Source organism: Microcebus murinus, chromosome X (genome assembly GCF_040939455.1).
Source record: "Microcebus murinus isolate Inina chromosome X, M.murinus_Inina_mat1.0, whole genome shotgun sequence".
NCBI lineage: Eukaryota > Metazoa > Chordata > Mammalia > Primates > Cheirogaleidae > Microcebus > Microcebus murinus.
The window spans coordinates 106437100-106459271 of record NC_134136.1 but is presented as its reverse complement, the minus strand read 5'-3'; the positions used below and the strand labels follow the sequence as shown (position 1 = coordinate 106459271).

General features: G+C 33.6%; 1 protein-coding gene across 15 annotated transcripts in view; it reads left to right on the top strand.

Moving 5' to 3' along the window:
* Window positions 1-22172, top strand: part of DMD (dystrophin) — a 2109452-nt gene that overhangs the window by 1280703 nt on the left and 806577 nt on the right. For all 15 annotated transcript variants that reach the window (XM_012756891.3, XM_012756894.3, XM_012756895.3 and 12 more), the window contains one exon: window positions 7813-7988. In XM_012756891.3, the coding sequence (XP_012612345.1) occupies window positions 7813-7988 (176 nt within the window). The remainder of the gene's footprint in view (window positions 1-7812; window positions 7989-22172) is intronic.

Sequence of the window (22172 nt, the reverse complement as noted above, 5' to 3'; positions counted from 1 at the left end):
GTCTCAAAATAATTCATTAACAAAATTACAGGTAAATCTCAGGATTGGATTCTTGACTTACCTACTTGTTCAGTGAAGTTTTGTTTTTCTTTTGTTTCCCTGAATTTATCTCTTCTTCCAATTACATTTTATCTCTTCTATTTTTCTATTTTGCTCCTTAGTTTGTGATTTCTTTTGCCAATTCTTTATCTTCTACATAGCTCATCTAATTTGTCCTTGTACAATTCCCTATAACTGCTTCTTATCTTATTCCTTTTCTTCATTTGTCACATTTTATTTTCCACTCACAGTGTTTTCATACAGTTTTGGAAAGTTTTACAAATATTCTTCTTTAAAAATTGATGTAGTGTTTCCATATAAAAGGTAGTGGCTTATTTTTCAAATATTCTTTCCTCTGTAAAAACGTAACAGTTCCATCCTTGCCTATATTTCCTGTTTTCTTCCCCCAATTTGACCAGACTTGAAGGACTTAAATCTATAACAGTGTTATTTTCTATAATTTAGGAAAACTTATCTATTTACAAAGCTTAAAAGAAGTTGACAATAGTGCAGTATTTCTAAAACGTGCCCCTCCCTCCTGTTCTCCTGTTCCTCTGCTCTCTCCACATGTCTCCAGCCTACACTTTCTTTTACAGTGTATCTGTTTTGTATACCTTTGTGCCCTTTCCAGAGATTCTGATTCAGTAGGTTTAGGGTAGAATTCTGGGCTTTTGTATTTTGACAAAGTTCCCTAGGGGAGTTTGATATGTATTCCTTATTAACCACTTCAGTACGAGTATCAACGATAGTCAATAGCCACAGATGAACGTGCACAGCCCAGCATTGACTTTAGCATTAATAACAAAACTTGACTTTTCTAATTTTTCATTTATCAAAATAAAATTGTGAACATTTAAAAATAACATAATGAAAACATATACGTATATGTTACCTATTCTGATTTACATTACAAGTAAAGCTGCCTGTAAAGTAAAACAAGCTTTCAGTGCTTTCAAGCTTTCCTCATCACACAAGAGCAAAATGGATTCATCGTCAATGCACAGCACAAAGTATCCTGCGAACTATGAGTGCCAGCTGTATGCACAAACAATCCTGCGAACTATGAGTGCCGGCTGTGTGCAAGGTTTCACAGCCAGTGAGTGCCGTACAGAAGTGGTTAAGAATGAATGCTTTAATATTGGAATCAAAACACAATAAGCTTTTTAACTATGAAGAATAATCCAATAGACATAATTATGATTTTCTTTCTCTAAAACTAAGTCTAGATGCTAACTGCCAGAGAAAGAGGTAAGGCTGCCTATGACAAAAGTATATTAATATGATGTCAAAGCTTGGAAATTTTATTGGTAATGAATAATTTAGTACTTAAAATGTTTGGAAGCTATAAAATTAAAATTAATCTATGTTTTTCACTGTGTGAATAAAGTTGACTGAGATTTTACATTTAATTTTGTAAATCCAATGTTATTTTTTTCTGGCTCAGAGGCTAATTGTAAAACTGCAAATACAGTTTCACTTTCTATTTTGATCCATTATTTTTCTCTCTTATGCTTTATCATTGAAAACTTTCCTCAAGTAGACCATACACTGTAAATATTTCTCCTGGTTACAAAATCTTCTCATACAAATACAATAGACTATTTAATGAGCTCTTTTTTCACAAAATTAAAAAACCTGAAGGCCCTTATTTAAGATTCTATATAAATGAGATTTAGATTGAACAATTTTAAATTATTGTTTGATTCTTAGCCATTTAATTCTATCTCTTATTTGGAAGATAGAAATAATAAAACCCTATTGATTATACAACTGGAGTGTAAAAGTCACTGTAGCCATCAGCCATGAAGTAAAAGGGCCAATATCAAAACGAAATTGACAACAGGGAAGCTATACAGAAGATTAATAAAACAAAAAGTTGGTTCTTTGAAAAAATAAACAAAATTGACACACCTTTGGCTAGGCTAATGAAAAACAGAAAAGAAAAATCTCTACTAAGCTCCATCAGGAACAAAAAAGGAGATATCACAACTGATCCCAAGGAGATACAAGATATAATTTACAAATACTACAAAAACCTTTATGCTCACAAACTAGAAAATGTGGAGGAAATGGACAAATTTCTAGAAACACACAGCCTCCCTAGGCTCAACCAGGAAGAAATAGAATTCCTGAACAGACCAATATCAACAGCCGAAATACAAACATAAATTAAAAATCTTCCTAAAAAGAAAAGTCTTGGCCCAGATGGTTTCACACTTGAATTTTACCATACTTACAAAGAAGAACTGGTGCCTATCTTGTAGATATTATTCCACAACATCGAGAAGAATGGAAACCTCCCCAACACCTTCTATGAAGTGAACATAACTCTGATACCAAAACCAAGAAAAGGATGCAACAAAAAAAGAAAACTACAGACCAATATCCCTAATGAACATAGATGCAAAATTTTTCAACAAAATCCTAGCTAACCGAATCCAGACGCTGATCAAAAAAATAATCCACCACGACCAAGTGGGCTTCATCCCAGGGATGCAGGGATGGTTCAACATACGTAAATCTATAAATGCAATTCACCACATAAACAGAAGCAAAAACAAAGACCACATGATTCTTTCAATAGATGCAGAAAAAGCTTTTGACAAAATTCAACACCCTTTCATGATAAGAACACTTAAGAAAATAGGCATAGAAGGGACATACCTAAAAATGATACAAGCCATATATGACAGACCCATAGCCAGCATCATACTGAATGGGGAAAAATTGAAAGCATTCCCACTTAGAATTGGAACCAGGCAAGGCTGCCCACTATCTCCACTTCTATTCAACATAGTGCTGGAAGTCCTGGCTATAGCAATCAAACAGGAAAGTGGAATTAAAGGTATCCGAATTGGGGTAGAAGAGATGAAACTTTCACTGTTTGCTGATGATATGATATTATATTTATAAAACCCCAAGGATTGAACCAAGAGACTCCTGGAATTGATAAATGAATTTAGTAAAGTCTCAGGATGCAAAATCAATACACAGTAATCAGAGGCATTCATATACGCCGACAACAATCAAATTGAGAACCAAATCAAAGACTCAATACCTTTCACAATAGCAACAAAGAAAATAAAGTACTTAGGAATATACTTAACCAAGGAGGTAAAAGACCTCTACAGGGAGAAATATGAAACACTGAGGAAGGAAATAGCAGAGTATGTAAACAGATGGAAATCCATACCATGTTCGTGGGTCAGCAGACTCAACATCATTAAAATGTCTATACTACCCAAACTGATCTACAGATTCAATGCAATACCTATTAAAATCCCAACATCATTCTTCACAGATATGGAAAAAATAATTTTACACTTCGTTTGGAACCAGAGAAGACCTTGCATATCAAAAGCAATTCTAGGCAATAAAAACACAATGGGAGGTATTGATATGCCAGATATCAAACTATATACTACAAGCAGTAGTAATTAAATCAATCTGGTATTGGCACAAAAATAGGAACATTGAGCAGTGGAACAGATCTGAGAACGCTGATATAAAACCATCCTCATATAGCCATCTAATCTTTGACAAAGCAGACAAAAACATACACTGGGGAAAATAATTCCTTCTCAATAAATGGTGCTGGGAAAACTGGATAGCCACTTGTAGAAGGCTGAAGCAGGATCCACACCTTTTACCTCTCACAAAAATCAACTCACGCTGGATAACAGACTTAAACCTAAGGTATGAAACTATTAGAATTCTAGAGGAAAATGTTGGAAACACTCTCCTAGACATCGGACTAGGCAAAGAGTTTATGAAGAAGACCCCAAAGGCAATCACAGCAGCAACAAAAATAAATAAATGGGACATGATCAAACTACAAAGCTTCTGCACAGCCAAAGAAATAGTCATGAAAGTAAACAGACAATCTACAGAATAGGAGACACTTTTTGCATCCTACACATCAGATAAGGGGCTGATAATTAGAATGTACTTAGAACTCACAAAAATCAGCAAGAAAAAGTCAAACAACCCTATCAAAAAGTGGGCAAAGGACATGAACAGAAACTTTTCTAAAGAAGACAGAATAATGGCTAACAAACATATGAAGAAATGCTCAACATGTCTAATCATCAGGGAAATGCAAATCAAAACTACATTGAGATATCACTTATTTCCAGTAAGAATGGTCTTTATCAAAACATCCCAAAACAATAGATGTTGGCGTGGAGGCAGAGAGATAGGAACACTCTTACACTGCTGGTGGGACTGCAACTAGTTCAACCTCTATGGAAAGCAATATGGAGATACCTTAAAGTGATACAAGTGAATTTACCATTTGATCCAGCAATCCCATTACTGGGCATCTACCCAAAAGATCCAATGACACTCTACAAAAAAGACACCTGCACTCAAATGTTTATAGCAGCACAATTCATAATTGCAAAGCTGTGGAAACAACCCAAGTGCCCATCAATTCATGAGTGGATTAATAAAATGTGGTATATGTATACCATGGAGTACTATTCAGCTCTAAGAAATAATGGTGATATAGCACATCTTGTATTTTCCTGGATAGGGCTGGAACCCATACTACTAAGTGAAGTATCCTAAGAATGGAAAAACAAGCACCACATATACACACCAGAAAACTGGTATTAACTGAGCAACACCTAAGTGTATACATAGGAACTACATTAATTGGGTATTGGGAGGGTGGTAGGGGGGCGAATATATACATACATAATGAGTGAGATGTGCACCGTCTGGGGGATGGTCACGCTTGAAGCTCAGACTTGTGGGGGGAGGGGGAGCAAGGGTATTATTTGAAACCTTAAAACTTTTACCCCCATAATATGCTGAAATTTTTAAAAAATTAAAAAAAAACCTACAAAGTAAAGAGGCTGAGATAAAAATTTTGAAGCAGCTTTAATTTATAGCATTATAACCAAGAATAAGAATTTCTTGATTACCTAGCAAAGATTTAAAAGGCATTTATTCTATCACTTTACTACTCAAAATGTTGTCCCTGGTTAAACAGTATTAGCATCTTTTTGAAGTTGGTTAGTAATACAGAATTTTGGCCTCTCCACAGACCTACTGAATCAGAATGTGCACTTTAACAAGATTTCTAGGAGGTTCTTGTACACATTAAAGTTTGAGAAGACCTGCTAAAGCACACATCTGATATGATGTGTCCTACTCATTTTTAAAAAGTATGAATTAATAGCTATAAGCATTAGATACCACTGAGAACAGAAATATGAGTCACAATCTTTTCCCTCTAACTGCCTCCCTGACTTCCATGTTTTAGGCAAAGTGTTTCCTATTTCAGTAGTCATTCATCCTTGTATGATCTAGCTTATTCCCAGACAATGTCGATTTATCTTTAACAGTTCATGCTACCTTTAGCTTTTCCTTTCTGGTTCATTGTCAAAACTCTAGTGTTAGCCTCAACACCTATCTACCAGACTCTTGTACTGGCTGTTTTACCTGTTTCCTTGCCTCAACATTAGCTTAAAGTTGGCAGAGCCTTTGCCTCAGAATTATCCAGAAGCACAACCAGCTCCAGCCTTCACATTCCCATATTTAAAAATGGAGTCATTTCCTATAGCCTTCCAATGAATTGCAAACTCCTTAATAAAAAGCAAAGTTCTCTTTGTTCAGGCCATGATCTACCCTCAAGGCCACATCTCTCCTTAAACTCCTGCTCGCATACAGTGACATCGGCCCTTATTTAATACTCCTGATCAAATCTTGTAGCTTGCTCATGACAGGCCTTGACTTCTGCCATACTCTCACCACCCCTAACCCAACATGTACCTGAGTCCTATCCATTCTTTGAATTCCAAATTCAACCAGAGGTCTCTTTTATTTATCCTTTCACTGAGATCATCTCTCTTCTGACCTACTATTTATTGAACACCTTGCTTTTTATCCTACTGTATATAATATAACAAATTATCATTCACAACTATGTCTAGTCTTTTCAACTAGATACTTCTTAAAACCTAGAAAATTGTGCTTATTCCTTTGAATGTCTGCAAGGCCCAATGATAAGTATCAATACTAATGATATCATGATGATGATAAAACTTCCTTCCTTCCTTTTTTCCTCCCTCTCTCTCTTCCTCCCTTCTTTACTTCTTACATTCCTTCCTCTATTCCTCCCTCCTCTTTCCCCCCACTTCCTTTAATCATAGATTTATGCATTCACTCAACAGATACTTATTGAAAAGCCTCATACACCACAGATTGTACTAAGCAATAGGAAACAACCATGAATAAGACACCATCTCTGACCTAAAAGAATTTATGGTTTAATAGGAATATAGACACAATTCGTTATAACTGGTGTCTGTTACTAAGCAGTGGATGTCACATGCAAACAGGTGGTAAAAAGTGAGATGAAATCAATGGAATATTGTCAACTAGTTACAAGGAACTATCCCTTGTTTATTAGAGCACATTTCATGGGCATTCAGGAGATTATAGTCAGGACAGCTTGTGAATAGTTCAGTAATATATAGTTTCATATTTGTTGAGAAGTACTTATCTCTGTAATAATTACCTTGTTAATATTTTTGCGACCAAAAATTCTAGTATTTAAAATATTTTATATGAAAATAATAAAAGAAATATAAGAAATTTATGTAGAATAAGAGTCTAAGGGAGATCTGCTTCAGTCTCAGAAAACATGCATTCATTCTTTCATTTGGGATGCATGTACTGCAGTTTACTATAAGCTTGGTATTGAGTCAAGGGGGAGGAGTATATAAGAATGTTAGACAATTTGAATCACATCTGTTAGGAGAGTGTTCTACATATTGACATAATTCTGTAAGTAACATAAGGATTGGGGAGTCATTTAGATTTAAGTATGATCAGTATCTCAAGTTATCAGATATTTCATCTTCTAAAGGTTCCTACTTAGTAATGCATTATTTTAATTGCTTTACAAATTCTAGATTATCTTCAAAAATGGTAAATAGAGAGTAATTGCCATTTTTATTTAATAGTAAAAAACATTTTTGTGCTTAGTTATAATAGTCTCTTTTTTAATAAATCTATTTTTCTGATACTTTACTCTGAAAATTTCATTCAGGATAAAGAATAGAAGATATTTAAGCTCGACACCATCAATGACTCATAAAAAATGTTCTATTGGCTATAGATTATTTTAAAATTTATTACTCTACTTTAAGGATTTCTTGATGGGCTCCCCATGAAAGCAATTAATTCTAAGTTTTATATAGTTTATAATGCAAAATACATTGATACAAACAGAATTTGAGGTAAATTTCCTTCTAATATAGTAATTACTTTTATTTAAATATCTCTAGAGGTTTTTTTTATAAAAAAACACTGTGACTAAACTATATTCTTTTTCACCTTTCATATTGACAATCACTAAGAAACCCAAATACTTTGTTCATGTTTAAATTTTACAACACTTCATAGACTATTAAACATGGAACATCCTTGTGGGGACAAGAAATCGAATTTGCTCTTGAGAAGGTTTCCAACTAATTGATTTGTAGGACATTATAACATTCTCTAGCTGAGAAGCTTACAAAAATAAAAACTGGAGCTGAACTGAGGGGGTGCTTTATTCCTGACACATAAAAGATGTCTTTCTTTCTGTCTTGCATTCTTTGGATATGGGCATGTCAGTTTCATAGAGAAATTTTCACATGGAGCTTTTATATTTCTTTCTCTCCCAGCACAACTGTATGTGGTAGTACATTGTTTAATCTCTTCTTAAATAAAAGGACATGGGGCTTCATTTATGTTTTGCCTTTTTTTGGTATCTTACAGGAACTCCAGGATGGCATCAGGCAGCGGCAAACGGTTGTCAGAACATTGAATGCAACTGGGGAAGAAATAATTCAGCAGTCCTCAAAAACAGATGCCAATATTCTACAGGAAAAATTGGGAAGCCTGAATTTGAGGTGGCAGGAGGTCTGCAAACAGCTGGCAGAAAGAAAAAAGAGGTAGGGTGACAGATAAAATAGGAATTTGAAAATTTTAGCAAAGCTATTTAAGCTGTCCTGAAAAAAAGATTTTATGAAAGAAGATTATAAACAGGGTAAAAGGAACAAACATTAAGAAGCCCATCAACAGTTAATCAGTAGCAATAAATAAATTATTTTTCTTTCTTTTTCTCATATACTAAAATGTATACATATTATTAATTAGTGTTTTCTGGTATTTTAAACTTTCAAGTTTATTTTAAAAATCACGTAATTGCTTACATGTGAACATGTTCAGTATATTCCAACTTTAAAAAGCTGAATCCCAATTATTTTTAAAGATGAGAAAAACAATTATAAATGACTATTTTGTAAGAAAGACAGCCCTTTGCTAAGATTTTTTAATAGTTATGATATGAATATGATGCTAAAAAACACAATAGTAATATTTACCTCTAGTTCCACTACATCTGTTAGTACATTCTTGAAGAGGGACTTGGGCTAAAAATGTTCAAATCTCAAGGGGAAAGCAAAAATCCATACAGGTTATTGTTGAATTCAACTACCATTTAACTTTTCCCTAGAATGTATTGAAAGCACAGAAAGCCAAATGTATGCTGCTGCAGTTGGAAATATTTTATAAATGGGATTTTATATTATGCTTCCAGTTGTGGATGCTAATGTGTCTTGTTTCATAAGGAGAAAACTTGACCTTTATTTACCAAATGAGACTATTGTTATGAACAATGAAAACTCAGTTCTATTCCCAAACCCCTGCCTCCTACATATTATCTACATAATAGGTGGATTTTAATATTCAGGAGGCTGGAACAATTCATTGGTGAACATCTTTTGTTAAAATGTATTAGAAAGAAGATTTTGGAATTATGTATATTGTCTTTGCCCATTTCCCCTTGCTTCCTTTGCTCATGTTGCATTATTCAGAAAGTAGATACAACTCATATTCTTGTACAAAATGGACATATCAATTGACCTATATATATATACAAACACACACACACACACACGCGCACACAAAATCTTGCCAAAGTTAAAGAATAAGAGTGTCACCATCTAAAAATATTTGTATATTAAATCTTGGTTCAGAAAATATTCTTGATTTTATATAAATAAAATAAAGAACTGAACTTTGTAGTTGAACTAATTCCTTGAGTAAGTCATACATTATTTTCCCAGCTTGAAACCCTTCTATTAATCATATAAATATTCCATTGTTTAAATAACTGATATATTTACATTATGAACAGGTTTAAGCCTGTATAATGTCATTTCTGAACTAACCTGAGACTAGTCTAAACTAAGATTATAAAAAATTAGAAGGTTAAGATAAGTTGAATTGTATGCCATAAAAATATATATTTTGGATTCATAAAGTGGATTAAATTAGAGAATTATTTTTCCATATTATATATAATATATTATTTCTTGTTTTTAAACATCTTACTCATTTGATATTTGAATAGAACATATTAATATTATCTTTGATAACTCCCATTCACCTGAATTTTCAAAATCTTATGTGTTATTGGCTTCTAAATGCAAACTATAGTTTATAAATAAAGATGGTGCATTATGGCTGTTTCAACAAATAAGCCCTAAAATTTAGATCCTTCTAACTTTGTAAGAAAATAGTATATGCTGACTCTGTCATGAAATATAATACAAATTGTAGGTTAATTACATCTAGGGATTTGGCTGTAATTGGTTAGAAAATTTTTTCCCATTTAAACATTTTGACCTACATTAAATATTGCACTTTTGTGCTTTAAAAAGACAAGATCAGCTTCCTTGAAGTTTTTTTATTATCTCAGCTTGTAAAGTTATCTACTTCATGCTACATTTAAAAAATAAATGTTAGCATATTTAAATTTTCACTGAAATCAGTTTTGTGGCATATTTCCTCAAGATTTTTATATCACTTAAATTGTATTAAGTGTAAAAATATAATAAAATATAAGTATCAGTTCTACCAACACACTCACAGCTATTGCGAAGTATTGAGTAGCAAATCAAGGAAAAATAAATATAATAACATTTCATAAAGAATATATTAGCCTAACAATTGTAGGAGGGCTTTAATCATGAACCTATTGTTAATCAATGGCATGCTTTCAGTGCAAACCAAGCAAAAATTATTTATTGAAGAAGGAAATAGAAGTTATTTATTGCACAGATGAAAAATAAGATGCCTCTTCAACTTAACAACAGTATTCTTAGTTTGCAATGGGGTTTAAATACAGCTGTTAGAAAAATTTCACATTCCTTAGTCTAGGGGCACATATGAAAGAAAGTGTACAATTTAAGCAAAAAAGTCTATGAAAAATATTTGGAGCCTTACAACACATAATTTTAAGACTTTCTCTTTGAATATGTGAGATATCAAAAATATGAAAAGAAAATTCTCGGAAGTTCAAATAGCAGTGGATATCCATTAAAGTTAGTCTATGTTAGAAACAAATGAAGTATAAAATACAGTCAATTAGCTGTGCAATTTGAGATAGAAAATTCACTGCTGCTTCAATTATATAGCAGAAGAACTGGGTAACATCTATAGGTTTAAGGATGATAGTAATGAGCTTAATGGTGGCTTAGCCACCAAAATTACCTTTGTAAAGAAAGGAGATGCAAATAAAAACCTATCAACTATAAAAGGAAGTCATAGGTTAACACAAAGCAAGCCTTTGTACAATGATTCTTAAGCCCAGGTCAGTGGATAAAACAGAAAGAGTGCTATGATCTTGAATTGAGAAAAAAATTACATTTTTGTATTTACTAACCTCTAACTGAAATTTAACATCCCCTTCCATTTTGAATGTAGGCAAAAAAACACAGTAAATCTAGAAGTACCTGTGAAATCACATGTATTTTCATATCTTCATAAGTTACTGAAGATATCTTAAAATAACATTCGTGCTTATCACTACTTCAAAACTTCAGTAGTATTAGATCTGCCACAAGATCATATTTAATAAATGAGCAATGCATTGCTATATGACAAATTTGTTTTTATAATAATTGTATAACTGTATTTCTTTCTTTTATATATATTTATTTATTTCAGAATATTATGGGGGTACAAATATTTTGGTTATATAAATTGCTTTAGAATAGTTTGAGTCAAAGTTATAAGTGTGTCCATCACCCAGATAGTGTGCATCGTACACATTAGATGTGAGTTTACTCATCCCTCCTCCCCCCTCCCACCTGCTGGATTTCCAATGAATGCTATAATGAGATTTTAATACATTGGTTTTCTATGGAGTCATATATTTTATATTATGGTATTAAAAACCTTCTTAGGAATTCTAGGCTTCACCAGATTACCAAAGGGAACCATGGCATAAAAAAATGATGTTAACTATTTCTAGCCAGGTGTCTATCTGTCTGCCCAGAATCTTACCCTAATTTACAATGATTTGAGTCTTTTTAACGTGCAGTCATTATCTTCATCTGCTCCTTTTCTTCGGAAGTATTCTAGAAGATGTACCAGTCAAGGGAATGTGGGGAGCCAGGCTTTTAAGCAATGAATTGCTGACAATATAATGACTGAGGATTTTACTTAAAATAATGTCAGTTGATAATAGATTGAATGGGAGAGGGAAGCAAAGTGAGAAGTGGAATTCCTAAATTGAGAAATCTCTGAATCCTAACCTTTAGCAATAAAAATAATTTTTGGAGATTATATTTTTTCCTCAGACAAATGTATTATACCTACCATTTTACAGATAAAGCAATTATTGTACTGATATTTATTCAGTATTTATTCAGGAATAGTGATATTAATTTAAATGTTACCTGATTAAAAATATTTCTTGAAATTTTTCTTTCTTCAAATTTTAGTGAAAAATTTCAAGCATATAGAAAAATCGAAAATAGCATAATGAATACCCATATACCCTCTTCTTATCCTCCCAAATTCCTAGAATCAACAATGGTGAACATTTTGACATACATACTTTTGCTCTCTCCTCTCTGCCCCTTCTCTATCTCTCTCTAATATAGGCTATAACACACACGCGCACACACACACACACACACACACACATGCACACACACACATACACATACACACACAGAACACACACACAAGCTTATTTTGTTGTTTTGATATTTGCAAATAAGTTATAAACACCATTATACTTTATCCCTAAATAATTCAGTATGCACCATCTTGGAATATGGGTATACCATATATAACCATGCTTATTTATCATATCCCCCCAAACATAATACCATGTTAATATTTGATATCCATTCAATATTCAAATTTCCTCAGTAGTTCAAAAATGTCTTTTATATTTTTGAAGGTTTTTTGGGGTACCAATATCCCATTATGGCTCATGCATTACATTTGGTTATTATATTTCTTTAGCCCTTTTTAGTGTAAAACAGCCCTCCCACCTCTTTTTCTTTTTATTAATATGGACATTTGAAGAAGTCCAAGACGATAGCCTCAAAAAATGTCTAATCTTTCTGAAATTGTCTGATTTCTTCCCCCTCACAATATCACTTAACTTGCTTTCTAATCTCTGAATTTGTTGTAAACCGGAAGTTAGGTCTAAATAAGACTTGAAAGATGCAAGTTAAATATTTTTGGCTAGAATATTTCATAGGATGCTGTGTACTTTGTATTATATCACGTAAGGGGATACATAATATAAGACAGCCCCGCTCTAAATGCTGTTAGGTTTAATCACTTGGTTAAAGTGGTGACTGTCAGATCTCGCATTGTAATGTCACAGTTTTTTCTTTAAAATTAATAAATGATCTAATAGCTTTACTATCCATTGATGATCCTTCATTTGCTCAGTTATTATATTGGGGCATGCAAAATAGAGATTTTCCTAATCCTGACATGATCCTACATTTAGTAGCTGACTTTCTTCTGTTACAAAAAACTTTTTTCTCCTTATTAATAACAATATGGACTCATAGATTCTTATTTATTCAGTAGGTTATTATAAATTAGAATTAATTTTATTAATTTATTAATTTATTCTTAGCTGGTGAGAGCTCCTTTAAGCTTCCTGCTCAATTATCCCAAGCTCACCTTGGAGTTTCCCTACCCCAGGTTTAGATAACCATTTATTCAAGGACCTCTGGTTTCTTTTAGAGGGAAATGGTATATAGAAACCAAGAGCTGGGCAATAGCTCCTTCTCAAAGGAATATTGGCACCTTTCTGGCAAACAGTCCCAGGGGAAATAATATTTTCACGTTGCTTTTGCAAGGATGCTTGATAAATCTCTTTCAGAATACATTGAAGTTCACACTAAGTCTAGACATGTTAAAAAGTCCTTATTGTGTAAGAATTAATATACAATCAGTAAGTTATTAATTTTTTAAAACTGTCTATTTCTGAATTTTTTAGCCAAAATTAACCTATCTATATATATATAATCTATGCTGGTTTGCCAAGCAAATGAACAATGTAAATAAGATAATGGGAGGCATTCCTAAATGTAATTAAGGGAAGAAATTGTTGTTTAAAGACTTTAGCTTATTGTTTGCATGCAAATGATGCTGTTAATTAGAAATGAGCCTTATCTAATTCATTAAAGTACAGCTAGTAGGACTTCTTCTTGAAATCTCCATTTGCAATTCATATTACTCTAGGTACTTCTTGTAAGACAACTGTTTTCTCTTAAGTCATTTTTTAGTTTATCTTCTCGCTAATTCAGACTTCCCTAACCAAATTTTTAGCTTCAACCAAACAGCTTTTAAGCACCTTACTTCCTATAAATTAAAAACTAAAAATTTTAATATGATTCAAATACTTCTTCATCGTGTATGCCATCTTTTAATTATACCCAGCATATCCATGTAAACCTGTGCTAAAAGCTGGCTCAATACGTTCATATTCTGCACCCAGGATCTCTCCAGTCCTAACTGCAGGGCACTAGCTCTGTATTTGAACTTCCTTGTTTCTCATCACCAGTTTGACCTTGAGTCACTCTTCATCCAGCTCAGGGTTTGTAAACAGAGAGCCCACAGGCTGAATCCTGATTGCACACAATGTTATTGCACAGGCACTGCTTTGAAATAATTTCCAAAATTTAACTTAAGAGATTTCTTCTTTATAAAAAAAATATAGGTTTCTGTGTTCCTTTGAAAATTTAGATCTGTCTACTGAGCACTCATTCCCACATTCTCACTTGGCACCGTCAGCTGCAACTGAGTAACAGATGTTTCACACCCTTGCTCCTCAAAGTGTGGTCTCTGGTCCAGAGCACAGACATCACCTGGGAGTTGCTAAGAAATGCAAAATCTAATAAATCACATTCGGCATTTTAACAAGATTTCCAGGTGATTCATGTGCACATTAAAGTTTGAGAAGCACTTCCTTGGGTAAGCAAGCTTTGTCTTCAGTTTGCAACACCTGTCCCTCTTTACTCATTTATATTAATTGCTTTCCCATAGACATTTGATTTTATAATATCTCATACAAACCCTTGTATAATGATGATGATGGTTGTGCTGATAACACATAATATTTTCAAGCACTGTTCCAAGTGTCTTACGTAGCTCAATCCTCATAATAACTCTATGAAGTAGTTGCTATTCTGCTTTCAATTTTATAGACAGGCAATGGAGGCACAGACTGGTGAAGCTCTTTGCCCAGGATAACACAGCTAACATGTATTTGAGCCAGAATGCAGACATCCATACAGTGTGACTCCACAGTTCTTACTCTAGATCAAATTGTGCATTATTTATCCTAGTTTTGCCCTTTAATATTCTCTAGTATTTACTTCCAGTTTCTGCCTGCCAACCTTTCACTTACCTTAGTTGGCCAGACTTAGTAGCAAGAGAATTGGACACAAAATCTGTTCTGACCTATCTTTCCAAACACGTTGTCCATCATTTCCACTATTTCAGTTTATGTCTGAAACATTAAATGACCTGAAGTTTTCTGTTCTTCAGCTTTTGCAAAAACCATTTACTTTGGTTGAATTACCTGTCTCATTTTTTTTTTGTCTCAAAATTCTGTCCATTCCTCAAGACTCAAATTGAGTGCTATTTCCTTAGTGAAGGTGACCTGCTCTTCTGAATCAGGAGCAGTTTGTCCTCTTGAGTTTTTCTGGCCTTCTTTTATAAAAATTATATAGTTTATATATCATATCTATTTACATATGTTTTCCCCCAGCAAGATTAAAAGCTTCATGAGGGCAAGGGTAGTATCTTATTCTTATCTCTATAACCTGCAGTACTTAGCAGAAAGCCTGGTACATTGTAGATGGCCAGTAAGTATTTTCTTAATTTAAATGATGAGTAAACCTAAGGCATGAAACTATACGAATTCTAGAAGAAATTGTTGGAAAAACTCTTATAGACATTGGCCTAGGCAAAGAATTTATGAAGAAGACCCCAAAGGCAATCACAGCCACAATAAAAATAAATAAATAAACGGGATCTGATCAAATTAAAAAAGCTTCTGCAAAGCCAAGAAAACTATCATGAGAGCAAACAGACAACATACAGAATAGGAGAAAATATTCACATGTTACACATTTGAAAAAGGGCTGATGACTAGAATCTATATAGAACTCAGGAAAATCAGCAAGAAAAAAAATCAAACAACCCTAACAAAAGGTGGGAAAAGGACATGAACAGAAACTTTTCTAAAGAAGATAGACTAATGGCCAACAAACATATTAAAAAATGCTCAACATCTCTAATCATCAGGGAAATGCAAATCAAAACCACAATGAGATATCACTTATCTTCACTGAGAATGGCCTTTATCAAAAAGTCCCAAAGCAATAAACATTGGTGAGGATGCAGAGAGATAGGAACACTCACACACTGCTGGTGGGACTGCAAACTAGCACAACCTCTGTGGAAAGTATTATGGATACACCTCAAAGAGATACAAGTAGAACTACCATTTGATCCAGCAATCCCATTACTGGGCATCTACCCAAAAGAACAAAAGACATTCTATAATAAAGACATCTGCACTCTAATGTTTATGGCACCACAATTCACAATTTCAAGGATGTGGAAACAACCCAAGTGCCCATCAATACATGAGAAGATTAATAAAATGTGTTATATGTATACGATGGAGTTCTACTCAACCACCAACAACAATGGTGATCTAACACCTCTTGTATTATCCTGCATAGAGCTAGAGTCCATTCTACTAAGTGAAGTATCCCAAGAATGGAAAAACAAGCATCACGTGTACTCACCATCAAATTGGTATTAACTTATCAATACTTATGTGCACATATGGAAGTAACATTCACTGGATGTTGGGCAGATGAAAAGGAGGAGGAGGGGATGGGTATATTCACACCTAATGGGTGTGGTGCACACTATTTAAGGGATAGACATGCTTGAAGCTCTGATTCAGGTGGGGCAAAGGTAATATACATAACCTAAACATTTGTACCCCTGTAATATGCTGAAAAAAAAATTAAAAAAAATGTAAATGGTGAAAATGTTTATTCACATTGAAATTAAACTGAGTATTTAATTTAAATCTTTACACTTGACATTATTACATAGGTTAAAAATAGATCTAAAGAGCCTAAACCATTGTTTTGTTTTTGTTTTTATAATGTTACTACATTTCCATGGATACATTTTTAATTCTGGAAATTGAACTTGATGTTTCTAATCTTAAAAAAAGTGGAAGAACTTTGGTTAATAATTAATATTTTAAGTGTCCTTCAGAATTTATTACACTTAATAGACAAGTAACTTTAATTTCCATAAGTACTTAGAGCAAAATGAAGCTCTTTGATTCAAACATTTTATACATTATTTGCCTCAGTGTCACTAGTGTCACTGTAACCCAACTAATACATTTGAGGTGAATTAAGTCAGAATTAACTGTGAAACTGGATATTTTATCCTCATCTAATCTATAGCCACAAGATGTTAGATGCAATCCATAGAGATATTTTTAGATTGATCAGAGAGGATCATACAGATATTATTATCCACAGGTGTCTATAGAAAAGCTGGTCTCTTCCCATCTGTTCTCTGTTGACTCTTGAAAAGCTTTCAAGGACATCCATAATTCTTCATCAAAACACTATGAAAATTAACTTCATAGTTAATCCTTTTATGTCATATTTTATTTTTTGCAAATTGGCAAGGTCTAGTGAAACTGATTAGCTGGAGCCCAATATGTTGTTGCATTGCCTGGTAATGACAATATAACTCTCTGTAGATCTACAAGTGAATACACTTTATTCATGATCTTCCATGAACTTTTATGTGGCTGAAGAAGTGGGAGTTAGGGAGAGTTTGTTAGGGAGCATAATCTCTGGGATGGGCTTTAAAGGATGAGATGAGTCAAATGAAGAATAAATGGTTGTGAGTTTATCCATCCCACTCACCCAACACCTGATGAATATTGCTCATATCCATGTGAGCACCTAAGCATTGATCAATTAGTATCAATTAGTATTAATTTGATGGTGAGTACATGTGGTGCTTTGATAAATTCACAACCGATGGGTATGGAGCACACTGTATGGGGGATGGGTATGCTTGTAGCACTGGCTTGGGGTGAAGCAAAAGCATTATATGTAACCAAAATGTTTGTACTCCCATAATATTCTGAAATCTAAAAAAAAAAGGATAAATAAAACAGTCAAAAAAAAAAAAAGAAAGAAAGAATAAATGGACATGCCAGAGACAAAAAGTGGCAGGAGAAAATCATCGAAATGAGAAAAAGTGGGCTACATTGAAGGATTATACACAGTTAAGTATAGAAAACCTCTCTTAAACAACCACAATTTAATTTTCTCATCAAATTATCCTAAGCTCTTCATTCTCTGTATAAACAATTGTCCGATTCCTATTCCAAATTTAATGATAGATGTTAGTAATCTATAGATTTTTTGAAAGGTTTTCAAGTGTCTTTTCTGATACCATGTGCCGTGGCTCTCACAATTGGAGATTACAGTTGCCAAGAGTCAACAGTGTGTGATTCCTAACCTGTTTATGCAAGTTATTCTTGTTTTTTAATTTTCTAATTTAATTAAATAAACTAACACATAATCGGAATGGAAAGAGACTTGTGGTTTATATGAAAACTAAGTTGAATGCTTTGGAAAACTTGATAAAGATGATTAGCAACAAAAAAAAAATGCTGTTAAATTAGATGCAACTGTTTAAGATAAGGGAATTCGAGGATTAGGGGTAGAAGCCACAAAGTACTTTACATTCAGATTCTTTCCAGTGTCTCTTAATCTAACTTCACTTTAAAGGAACCAAGCTAAGAGTCACAGATCTTAAATGTAGAAGTGTTTTATGCCATAAAAATATTTTGAACTTCAGTCATGGTTTACTACTCCAAGAAAAGTCTTGGACCCCATACCAAATGAGAGGTGAATGAGTGATCATTTATATGTTCTAAGAAAAATTAAAATATTTGAACAACTTTATATGATCCAATTTAAAAATATTTTTTTCCAAAAAGCACCTATCCATTGATTGTAATCAAGTTTCACAAGGGGACTTCTTTTTATATATCTAAAGAATGAAATATGATGTGGTGACAAATGGAGCAGTCATGGTGGACTAGGTCATGGAAGATTTTAAATCTCAAAGAACTTTTCTTGCTGAGGTAGGATAGGAGGATTGTTTAGATTTGAATCCTTATAGGGTGAAATGAAGACAGTAAAACTAGCAGCATGGTGACTCAAGTTTAGTAGTTTTATGGTATTTAAGATTAGGGACAATGAGTGAGCAGAATAGAACTTGTAAAGATGTGACAGATTCATGAAATACTTGGTAGATAAAAGTGGAATAACTTGGTCACTGATTAGATGGTATGGTGAGGGGAATGAAGGGAGGATTCTAGATGACAGGCTAAATAGTATTTTACATTTATTTTCCCCTTTCCCATATTTTGGCTTGGGGAACTAACTGAATGGGATGTTGTAGGAAATGAAATACAAAGGAGAGTAACCGCATGATTGAAAGAGAAAAGCAAATCAAACATATAGAGTTCAAATTGAGATAGAATAGGTTTAAAGAGCCCGTGGAGTTTTTAAAACAAGGTGGTCAGAAAACATGCATTTGGATGTGTAAATCTGACCATCAAGAGGAAGACAAGAGCTGAAGACACCAAGTCATTTTTTTTCTCAATGTAGAGAGGGTAGCAATCCCCAGTCAACTCACTGCTTTTCAGTAAGATCCCTTTCTCAAGTCATTTAGTTGCTAATCAGTAAACAAAACAGTTCCCAGAGTACATATTAACCATTAAGCACTGCTGTGGATAAGGGGTTCAAGTGTCAGGAAGCCACTGTGGAAGATAAGCACTAGTGGAGAATAATGAATCAAGGTAATATATGTGATCTCCGTAGGGCCACAGAGTACCACCCTGAACTATCACAAATCAGAAGTTTTGGCAAACAAAATATAGGGGATAGATTAGGAGAAACCTATCACAACATGCAGAATAAGTTCAAAGATCCCATCCTACATATTTCAGATCAAAAATGAGCCCTTTTTGTATGGGGCACCCTAGAGAAAGAGAGGATGTCTACAGGCATGTTTAAAGTATGAATACAGTATTCATTTAAATATAATGCAAATAGTCAATACAGGGTTAGCTAGAGAACCTGTAATTTGGAAGATAAACACAAAGGAAAATATACCCCATTAGGACTCCTCAGTTGGGATCCTATAAATGTACTCTCCCTTTAAGGACATTGCTGTCTAAAGTCTATCTGTCCATTTGACCCAACAACAGCTGCACTAACACTGTACCATTTTCTTCAAACAGGCTAAATAGCATGTTACACTTATTGTCCTTGTTGCTGAGGAAACTTGAAGTATCTACCTGCAGAGTCTAAGGCATTTCATATTAGATGCACACATTTCTAGGGTATATTTTTTTGTTTCACAAACCATCACATGCCTAAAAAGGAATACAATATCCATAGGTCAGTAGACCTATCTTTGTTCATTAAAAAAAAAACATCCGAAGTCCTGAGATAAAAATGTGTTAATCACTTATTTATTCCTTCCCTTGGTTTAATATAATTAAAATATGCCTTAGATATGTATACCACATCTATTATCATGTTCCCTTTAACAATTATCTTCTGTTTTATAAATTTTTTTATTGTCATAATTTGGTCATTAATACAAACCTAAAGTTATCATAATGTGATTTTTCTATATAGGTTAATTTGAATTGAAGTATTTTTATTTTCTCCTTTTTCTCTTCTATGACAAATGCATTTTTAAAAACCCTTTCTTTAATAGAAAATACCATTCATGTGAGAGCTGCTAATCTAATAAATGTTCACTTACTATTACGATGGGGAATATATAACTATCTTCTTATTTTCAGCAGAAAGCCTTATCTCTTATTTCACAGGAACCTTGCCCAATTAATTATTCTCTCTCCTGAATGTGCACAAGGACAAACATATCTTTACCCTTATTCTATGACTTTCCTATTCCTGAACAGGTGATTGTTTTAAGCTCCCAAATTGTAACATAAATATATTTTAGATATGCTCTTCAAAATGTATTCCACTATACTTTACAGGGTTCTTAGCTATAAATAACAGAATCTAGGTTTGGTGATATAAGCAGTTATGGACTTTATGAGAAGAATACAGACCTGCTCCCATTCCTAAACCAAGGGACAGAAAACCAGCTCAAAAATGGGCAGAACCCAAAGGAGACACTCAGCCTCACCAACTATAATCTAAATCATACCCTGGGTCTGGATGCTGCCATGGACCACTCTACCACTGTAGACAATGTATGAAGAATGCCACTGCTACTGCAAAGAATTCAAGATAGTGCCTTGTAATTCTCTATCACTCATTCCAGATTCAAAAACTAAACTTCTCTCATCAAATTCCATACTGACCTCGGTATGCCCTTCTGCATAATCATAGTGTTCAGATTCTGGACAACTAAAGTTAACAAATGTCTCTTACTTCCCCTTCTTAGTTATTATTCCCATTTGAATCATCTTCATAGTTACTATTATTTAAACACCCATGTTCTCTACTATCACATCTCTCTCTTTTTTCTTTAATTTTTCTTTTGGTCCCCACTGACCTAAAGCCATTATTGCCAAGGTCACCAATGATCTCTTGTATTTCAATCCACCAGCCACATCTTAGTCCCACTGTATGCAGGTCATGTGACATTAACCACTTTCCGTGTTGGCACTTTGTTCTATCTTGTCTTCCATGTCACCACTCTTATCTGATTTTATTCTTATCTCTCTGCATAATTCCTTTCTCTTTTGATGGCACTGTTTCTTTCACCTGGCCCATTTGTCCTAATGTTTCTCAGAGACCAATTCTCAACTTTTCCATCTTCTCATTCTATTCAGTTTCCCTGGTTCTTATGCATAAAAAACAAATATAGATCTCACTTTATCAAATAGAATCAAAGCCATAGAGATTTAAAAAAGAATTATAGTGACTAAATCAAGGTAGAAACATATCCATCTTCATGTAAAAGGAGTCTGCCTGGAGGCAGTCCAAGGCTGATATCACAGCTCTGTGATGTCAAAGACCTAGACCTTCCTTCTATCTTAGAAATCTGCCATCCTTTGGTATGGCCCTTACGTTCATGGTTGGAGATCTTTAGCCATCACAACTACTTTTAGACTGCAGGGTGGAAGTGGACAAAAAAGGATATACCTCTACTTTTTAAAAGGGATTTCTAGAAGGTCTACACAACATTTTTGTTTACATTTCATTGGCCAGAATTTATTCTGATGACCATGATAAACTGCAATGAATATTCAAGCTGCAGTGGAATGGATTATAAGATAGGCAGCTAAGCAGTCTCTGCCCAAATCATCCATCTCATTTCAGGTACTAAATCTAACATTTGGCCCAATATATAATAGTTTCAGATTAGACCTGCATATATCAGCTTCAAATGGAGCATCTCCTCTTCTATGTCTGAAAGCCATCTCAAAATCAACATGTACAAAACTCAATATGTTCTATTCCTCCACAAAATCTATTATCAGTGATATCAATATCTATTCATTTGCCCAAGCAGGAAACTTGGAAGTTACAGGATATAATATTAATGATACTAAGTTGTATGCATTTATGATAGAGACTTTGATAAGAGTTTTATAAATGTTTCCCCACATAATTTTTATAATAATTTAACATCCATCATCTCACCTGACTCTATGAGATGGTAAGCAAAGCATGGTAGTATTCTTA